Source organism: Camelus dromedarius, chromosome 24 (genome assembly GCF_036321535.1).
Source record: "Camelus dromedarius isolate mCamDro1 chromosome 24, mCamDro1.pat, whole genome shotgun sequence".
NCBI classification, from domain to species: domain Eukaryota; kingdom Metazoa; phylum Chordata; class Mammalia; order Artiodactyla; family Camelidae; genus Camelus; species Camelus dromedarius.
Genome location: NC_087459.1, coordinates 28891784 through 28900383, shown reverse-complemented (window position 1 = coordinate 28900383; position 8600 = coordinate 28891784). Strand labels below are relative to the sequence as shown.

At 60.6% G+C, this 8600-nt stretch overlaps 2 protein-coding genes across 2 annotated transcripts; one reads left to right on the top strand and one right to left on the bottom strand.

Moving 5' to 3' along the window:
* The first annotated feature begins 51 nt into the window (after positions 1 to 51).
* LOC105105271 (insulin receptor substrate 2-B) lies at positions 52 to 6919 on the top strand. The gene is made up of 3 exons (XM_031432590.2): positions 52 to 4454; positions 4663 to 5774; positions 6157 to 6919. Exons 1-3 carry the CDS (start codon positions 4058 to 4060, stop codon positions 6214 to 6216), a joined length of 1569 nt encoding a protein of 522 aa, XP_031288450.1. The 5' UTR covers positions 52 to 4057; the 3' UTR covers positions 6217 to 6919.
* Positions 6707 to 8583, bottom strand: SAP25 (Sin3A associated protein 25). The gene is made up of 6 exons (XM_010999041.3): positions 8088 to 8583; positions 7788 to 7888; positions 7594 to 7700; positions 7351 to 7498; positions 7157 to 7254; positions 6707 to 7074 (listed from the first exon to the last, which is right to left on the bottom strand). The coding sequence occupies exons 1-6, from the start codon at positions 8231 to 8233 to the stop codon at positions 6781 to 6783; spliced, it is 894 nt and encodes a 297-aa protein (XP_010997343.2). The 5' UTR covers positions 8234 to 8583; the 3' UTR covers positions 6707 to 6780.
* Positions 8584 to 8600: the final 17 nt, after the last annotated feature.

Sequence of the window (8600 nt, the reverse complement as noted above, 5' to 3'; positions counted from 1 at the left end):
GTCCCTGTGTGAACTGGAGTCCAGTTTTAGCAACGGAGGGAGCTGGGGCGAGGGGGACAAAGGAGGAGGAGCCAGCAGGGAGGTGGGCTAGAACCACTCCGGGTCAGGTGCATCCTCAGCCCTCCCCCATACCTTTCCACCTGGGATGTTGTGTCAACAGTCGTGTTGTCTGGGCTGTTTGTGTGGTGACAAGACAGACGGCTTGGGTTAAACATCTCACCTGTTGCAGGAGAGGCCCAGGGCTAAGCCCTGCTGTCAGGAGCGGCTCTCCCCCTTCCATGGTTGCCCAGAAACTCTGGCCTTCAGCTGTTCATTCTTGGGATTTCTCTGGGTCTTTCCACCCAATGACCTTTAGCAGCCTGACAGCAAGGAGAGGTGGGGACTATGTTATCACTCACTTACTTTTAAGGATTTTTCTGGAAATACCTCCAGCTGCTGCTCTTTGCACACCAGGTGTGGCCTCCCCCACCTTCCCAGGGCTCAGTCCTCATCCTGTCTTGTCTATGTTCCCTCTTTCCATCTGCCAGGGGTGCTTCCAGGTTGGACCACCATCTTTTTCCCCCCTGGTTATTTCATGTTCTGTCCCCTTCTCCCAGTATTTTTCTCTGTCACCCTTGATTATCTCTCTGTTTCCTTCTGTTTCCCTTTCAGAAGCCAGGGAGCTCAGAGCCAGGGAGGGGAGGGAAGCTGAAGTCTGTGTGGTGTAGGAGGAGATGACTTTTCTCCCCAGCTCCCCCACCTCTCCTTTCCTAGCCAAAAACACTGAGGTTTGGAGGTGAGATTTAAAGGCCCAGGATCTACAGTGCCTCCTCCTGTGTGTTTCAGTCACGTGCCTGCTGTTTCCCAGGGATCTCATTAACTGCTTGGTGCCCAGGCCCAGGACCTCCCTGCGGTCCCCCCTCCACGCCTCCCAGTCACTCTGTCCAACATGGACTGCAGCCAGGTCACTGGCCAGGGCAGGACAACCAGTCAGAGAATTTATGCTGGGTCAGCCTTTGACTCCTGGGCAGAAAAACCAAGAGTTCCCCGGGCACAGGCCGAGACCAGGACTGCAGCTGCCTGTTGGCGTGGAACAGCCCTGGTGCTGCCTCCACTGGGCCCTCTCTCCAGGCAGGCAGGCAGTAAGGGTGGAAAAACCTCTGACCTGATAGGAAATGTCTTAAGTACTGGGCTGTGTCCCCCCTGCCTCACCCCCAGGGCCTCCCTGCAGGCCCTGCCTGATGGTTAGAAATCTGGACCCACACCAGGAGGCTGGAGGGACTCACCCAGGCTGCCACCAGGCTTCTGACCAAGTCCTCATGTAACCCTGGCCAGTGCTGTGACCGTGCTCTGAAGGCAACAGTCCTCGGGCTTAACCCCAGCCTTCAGCAGGTCACCGGCGCTACCTCTGTGGGTGAGGAAGCAGGAAGCCAGTCCCCAGAACCTCTGTCAAGCCCTCCATTCTCTCCACTGTGGCCTGGGAGCCACAGTGGGGGAGGGATGGAGGAAGGGGATGGCGCTGTCCCTGTATCCCCCACCACAGAGAAGTGGGAACCTGGGATGGAGGAGAGGGGCACACGGGAAGAGCCAGGCCATAGTGCCCCATCTCCTCCCTGTAGGCTGCTCTTTGGTAACAAGAGCTTCCCATAGGCACTTAGAACGTGGAGAGCCGCTCCCACGGCTGCCCTGCACCTGGCAGCCAGATGCACAGGTGGACCCCCTCAGGGTGGAGGAGGTGTTCTCACCCAGCAGAGCTGAGGTGCTACTGCTTCCTGTCCCTGGGGAGCAACTTGAGTTACCAGGGCAACAGGCTAAAATAAATCTTGTCCGGGCAGAGCCAAGGGCAGTGTTGTTGCCAGGGCAACTGATTAGGCCCGTTGTTTGGCTCCAGGCTTTTCCTGGTACCCAGCAGGCTAAATCACCTGGCATTGATTACCAACCCACTCGACCATGGTTGCTTGCCTGGAATCCAGGCACTCAGATTCCTGCTGCTTCTTGCTTTATCTTTACCTAGAACTAGGGGTTCAATGACACGAGGCAGTCTGGAGCTGGTCCCTGTGACTCTGCTGTGATTTCACATGGGCCGGGGGCCTGCAAGGTGGCCTGACTGGTGGGGAGCAGGAAGGAGTAGATATGAAGAGACCCTCCTGCGGGTAACTTCATATCAAACCTGGGGAGTAAGGCTCCAGGCCGGGAGCACAGCAGGTACATGGGCCGTGGGGGTGCCCTGCTCCTCGAGGCAGCACCAAGGCTAGGAAGGAGACGGGCCTGCAGATGTCTTTTGTGTCCCTGCCACTTTGCACATGGTGCATATGTCAAGGCCACACTGGAGGCTATGGCTTTGAACACTCTCTTGGTGGCCACTTCAGGATCTGTCACATACCTGCTTCTCTCTGGCAACACCCATCAGTGCACTACCTGAGCTGCCAGCACCTCTCCCACACCTTGGAGAGGCTTTGGTTGACCCGGAGGCACCTGGAGCAGGCCCTGGGCGCTGCCTGCCTGCTGGCCAGATGCCCAACCTCACGATGCCAGTTGGTGCCCTGCATCACACTGTCACCATGACCCTTAAGGGATGTTCGAGGATCCTAGCCTCCCTGCACATAACACCACTAGCTTCTCTGGTACTTCAGCTTGTAGGTGGGCCCCTTCCTCCCAGGCCTGGGAAGTGGAGAATTGTGGATGGGAAGCCTAGCTCTCCCTCCTCAGGCTTTTCTGGCCCTCCGACTAGTCTGAGAATAAGAACCAGGTTGCTGAGCTTCAGTACTTGTTACCTCTCCTTCCTCACCTGGAGACACCCGGGGCTTCTCCCTAAATACTATCTTCAACAGGGACCACAGTTGCCCTCTTCTCCCAAACCCTCAGCTCTCCACTTCAGGTACCCTACTTGCCATGACAGTGGTATCTGAAGGTCCTGTAAGGCCCCCACCCATATGTCAGCTGCCGGTTTGTCTTGCAGAGCGTAGATGGACCAGCTCCATCACCCTCAATGGGAGTGGGTGGTCCTTGGAAGGATCAGAAGTGGGATGTAAACATGTCTGAATCCCAACCCCATCTCAAACCTCTCAAGATGCACGGGGCAAAAGATACCTCCACCAGAAAGTCTGTTATTTCTGTGACCAGAGCCTTCGGCTGGCCTGGGCAGTGGAATTTTTGAATGGTGGTGGTGAGGAGGGGCTGAGGGCAATCGTGCAGCGAGAAGGAAGTGCCCCTGAGAAATGGTCTCTCCCTCCAAAGGATCTCCCTCAGTGGCCATCTGTCTGGGATGCTGGTGGGTAAGGTCTGTGCACAGGGAATGATTCAGGATTAACTTATCCCAAGACACCTCCTATCGCCCCAACCCCGCAAAGAAACTGAGCCTCTAGCTCCTCTGAAATCGGCATAGCCCAGCGCTTGGCCGCCCTGGCTCCTAGGATTACATGGGCAGGAACAGAACCATTCCTCGGTGGGCAGGGGGTACACTAGAGTGGGGAGTGGCGGGAGCCGGAAGTGGGTGCTTCTGAAAGGTGGCCCGGTTTAGCGACCCCCTAATCTCCAGGACTGCGGACTCCACCGCCCCGCGCGGTCACCACAGACGTAGCTCCATTCACACTTGCCTCACATCATCGCTTTCTCAGCAGAGACGCCCGCCACCCCTGCGAAAGCCCACTCCAAGGGCGTGGGTAGGGTGAGGTGGAGGCCTTCCTGGACTTTCCAACTCAGAACTCCACTTCCACCCCCGGCGTCCAGCTCCGGGGCGCTCTAGGGTTAACCTCCCGGGGGTGGGGACTTCGGCACGGCCCGCGTTGGGAGGGAGGGGAGAGGAGGCGACAGGAGGCGCGGTCGAGCGAGCCTGGGAGGCGGTCGGAGCCCCGGGTGTCTCAGACTCCCGAGCAGCCACTGGGACACACGCTGCGTGCAGATTCTCTGCCCCAAACTTCACGTCGGGAGCGGGGAAGAGGCGCTGGGCATCAAGACGGGTGGCGGCGGGTCAGGACGCTGCCCTCCTCCCCGGGGACCGCTACTTCTACCCCACCTCCTCTAGCCTCTTCCAGCCGTCTCAGACCCACCCTCCTCGCTTGACTGCGTTTAGCCCGGGATGAAGCCCGAAGGCAGTGGCCCCACGACGACCCCGGAGTCCCGGTCGGCCGAGCTGGCTCTGGATCCGCCGCCATCCTGGACCTGCCCGCCTGATGTACGGCTCTGCGGCCACCTGCGGAAGCAGAAGTCCCAGCGCCGCCGCTTCTTCGTGCTCCGAGCTGACCCGCCGCGCCTCGAGTGTTACGAGACAGAGAAGTTGTTCCACGCGGGCCGCCGGCCGCCCAAGCTCAGCGTGAGCCTGGCGGGCGCGTGCACCATCAGCAAGCGCGTGGACGCGCGCCGGCGCCACCTGATCGTCCTGTACACCCGGGACCGCAGTCTGGGCGTGGCGGCGGCCAGCGAGGCGGAGCAACAAGCGTGGTACTGCGCCCTGCTCGAGGCGCGCGCCGCCGCCGGTGAGGCCCGAGCCCTAGACCGCCCGAGACGTGGCTGGGGCGGGAGGGTCGGGTGATCGTGGATTTGGTTTATTCGTGGGCTGTCCCTGCCCCAGGTCTCCCAAACCAAGCCCAAACATGAGCCGTTTTCTTGTTTGCGGTCCCCGGGGCACAGTGACTACAACCTCCAGGCCCGGGAGCCCCCATGACCTGCCCATTGTCTCTCTAGGTCCCAGCTCCCACGAAGACCCCGAGGCCCGGATCCTCGCTCCGTTTCAGGACGTCTGGCCCGTGACGCTGAGGCCCAAGGGGCTGGGGAGGACACGAGCCCTGGGCAGCGGCAGCTACCGCCTGTGTCTGGGTTCTGGGGTACTGAGCCTGATGCGGAAGCCCGCGGGCAGAGGCTCCGAGGCCACCAAGGCATCTCCGCCGCTGGCCCTGTGCCTGTCCCTACTCAGTGTGCGCCGCTGCGGCCACGCAGACTCTTTCTTCTTCCTGGAACTCGGCCGCTCGGCACCCACAGGTTCTGGGGAGCTGTGGCTACAGGCTCCCGATGCCATGGTGGCCCAAAGCATTCATGAGACAGTCCTGGCCGCCATGAAACGAATTGGGGACAGTGGTGTCAGTGGCAGGGCCGAGCCACTAACAAGAAAGCCCCTGATGAGCGCCTCCAGACCCTCTTTCCCCCAATCTTTTGAGACCCCCGCCTCTGCGGCCCAATCAAGCGGCCCGAACCGTTGGGGGTGCCTGGGTGCGAGAAGCCAGCAAGGAACCCTTAAGACCCTGGCGAGGCTGGGGGCAGCAGCCTCATACCCCGAGGGGTTGGAGCAAGGAGGGGGCTACATAACCATGGGAGCAGGGAGTGACTATGAGCCCATGGAGGGTGGCCAAGCCAGTGGCTATATGGTGATGGCGCCCCGGGGCCTTCTTGCCTCTGCCAGAGCCTCTCCCCACCGGCTGCTTCAGGATGCAGGAAGCACGGAATACGTGTCCATGAGCCACTGCACACCACAGCCCTTTTCCTTAAGCTCCATTCCCCATTCCTACAGGGCCGGGGCACCTGGACCTGGGCTCCAAGGCCTTTGTCTTGGCATCGAAGACAGCTGGGGACCAGCCGGGGCTCAGCCATGCTTGCGGCCACCGTCACAGTTAGCCGGGGAGTACGTGTGCATTGAGCACTTAGGAATGCGCACTGCCATACCCGACCTCCCTGACGGCAGCCTCAACTACGTTGACCTGGACCTGGTCCCTCCGCTGGAGGCGCGAGGCGATGCCCCCAAGACCAGGCAGCACCTGCACAGCTATGCACGCATCGAGTTCCAGAACCTCAGGGAGGCCCAGGTGAGGAGACCCCAGCAACCCTGCCAGGCCTAGCTGAGCGACAGAAGGGATGGAGAGAGAAAAAACAGGGCAAAGTTAACAATGCCTTCCTGCCGCCCCTCAACCCACAAACCTTTCCCCAAGACGGAGAGGCTCTAAAACCCAGATGTCCGTTAGGACATGACAGGCAGAGGCACCGAGCTGCCCCTTAGGGCCCTGCCACCTACTGCAGAGGCACCTACCCTGCCCCTTCCAGCTGTGACGCCTGGGAAATCTTCGGGAGAAGATTCACCAGGAAGTTGGATTCTCTTACAGGATAAAATCCTAAAACTCTCCACCTCCCCCAACAAACCAACCTACAAATTTCTTTCTCAGTCAAAGCTCTGATTCTGTTTCCTCACAGAGTTCCTGCAACATCACTCCAGAATCTCAGGTCATCCTTGGCCCCCAACCCTGCCTCTAACGATGAAGACATGGATTCGCTCCTCCCCACCTCCCCTGCAGTGCCTGCTTGGCGTCTCCTCAGAGCCAAAGAACTAAGCCCAGCCCTGTCCCAGGGCTGAACACCTGGGCCCCAGCACAAGAGGGTTGACAGTACCAGTTATCTTATGCTAGTGCCCCCTAAAAGTGATGTGACACCCCTAACTCCCTAGTTCGCCTCTCCCAATGCCAGCTATGTGCTCACACAATCCTCCCTTCTCCCCGAGCTGGCAGAACTGACGAGAGTCCTTGCTTTCTACACGCTGAGTCAAAGGGACTAAGTACACTCCCGCCCCATTAAAGGTTCCCTGCTTGATCAGCCTAGAAAGGTCTTAGGGCTATGGACTCCCCTGCCCCACTGTACAGGGTAGCCAATGAGTAACAAGAATTTGAGGGGAGACAGCCAAAGCCGTGGTGGAGGAAGAAACCCCATCTCTGCCTTCACGCCTCACTCTGCTGTCACAAGGAGCCGGTTTGCAAACCAACACTTTTATTGTCAACAGAACTGCCTAGGGAAGTAAGGGGGCCCATCCTGCCTCCAGAGAGGCTATGGACAATGGGTGTCTGAGGCCCCTGGGAGAGATGGGTCAGTGCAGTGAGAACAGCTCCGGCCACCACTGGCGCCTGGGTGGTCAGAGATAGGGGCTAGGGGGCCAGCAGGGGGCGTGGGAGCCTTGGATGAGCTGGGTCTCGGCTCTCCCTGGCTCATCTGCAGGAGGCCGGTGAGGGCTATCAGCTCAGGCCCACTGAGCCAGGTGGTGCAGCAGCCAGAGGATGGAGTGGGGAGGACCCAGGGGGACATGATCGGGGGTGGGAGCAGCAGCTTCAGACAGCCCATGACCTGAGGAGAGAGGAGGGGCAAGTGTCTCCTCCCAATGCCTGAGTGACGGCTGGGGTGAGGCCAGGGCGGAAAGAGCGCTCACCTGGTGAGGGGCCTCAGACAGGTACAGGGGAACACGCTGCCCACAAGGCAGCAGTGGGTCTGAAAGAAAGACATCTTCACAGCACATCACTGGGAGCCCTGTGGAGAAGTGGGTACGGTGGCAAGCTCTGCACTGGTCCCCCCGCAGAGTTCATGCAGCCTCACTCCAGAGCCTGAGGGGACCGAGGGCAGTACCTGCATCCCTGGGCACCTGCTCTCCACTCTGATGTCCTGCTAGACCAGGCCTGAGGACCCTGCTTGAAGCTGCCTCGTACAGCGGCCAGAATGAAGGATGACACAAGGTCCGGCCTGAGAAGGAGGCTCCAGACGCACAGCTGGGCCCCTATGGAGGGTCAGGAAAGATTCCTGAAGTTTCAGCCCCCTCTCAAGGCATCCCTGCCCCACCAGAGGCAGGAGCCACAGGTACCCCCAACTCACCCACACTAGGCGAGGTCCTGCTTTAGCCTCATAGTTGGGGTCCCATGGTGCCAGCAGGGTCATCCTTGGTGGAGCCAACTCCCAGGTCATTTGTGGGGAGACAGGAACTGGGGGGAATACTTTAAGTGATTAAAACAGATTCAGGAGTTGGTAATAGGATCTTGGGGGTAAAGGTGGCAGCACTCTGTACCTACCTGTGGTTCCAGGGGGTTGCTGGGCAGCCAAGCCTGGGGGAGGCCATGACAGCAGCTGTTCTTGCTGGGTCCAGGAAGGCCTTCGGGACCTGGGCTGAGGACTGGGAGGGGGCAGTACTGATGCTCACAGCCTCCCCCAGTCACCTCCCCGCTCTGAGTCTGAGTATTTCCAAGGCAGGACCAAGGGTGCCCAGTACGGGGAGACTGATCGTACCCATTCTTCGGTAGGAACAACAGATTTTCTCACACTGTGGGCCCCCAGTAGGATTTCCCCCAAGTGCTGCTGGTGGAGCCCCTCACCTGTCCTGTGGGGGTGTTCCCAGCTCCCCCAGGGATTCCTCTCCAGAGTCCCAAGCCTCGCCAGGGTCGCTGCCTGCCGAAAGGCCTTGTTCCTCGGGCGCCTGCTCCTCGCCCACGCTCCACCGCCGGGGGTACCAGGGCAACATGCCGGGACTGGGGGCAGGGCGGCACCTCCGCACCCTGCGCCCGCACCACTCCGGCCTCCCGCGCCTCCCGCCTCGCACTCGCGGCCCCCACTCGGGCCCGGCCTCCCCTGGCCGACCGCGCTACCCAGCGCGTCTCTGCAAGCCCAGGTCTCGGCCCACCTCGCGGGGCCTCGTGACGCCAGCGCCCAGCGCGTTTCCGGGCCACGTGGCGCGCGCTCCCGCCGGGGTCCCGCGGGCGCCCCCTGGCGGTGGGGGCGGCGGGGCCTACGCACCAGATGGACGAACAGCCGCACCGCGTGGTGTATGTGGAGGCGACCGCGTCCACGCCACGCACCGCTTTCGTTCTCAGACACACACACACCTAAGG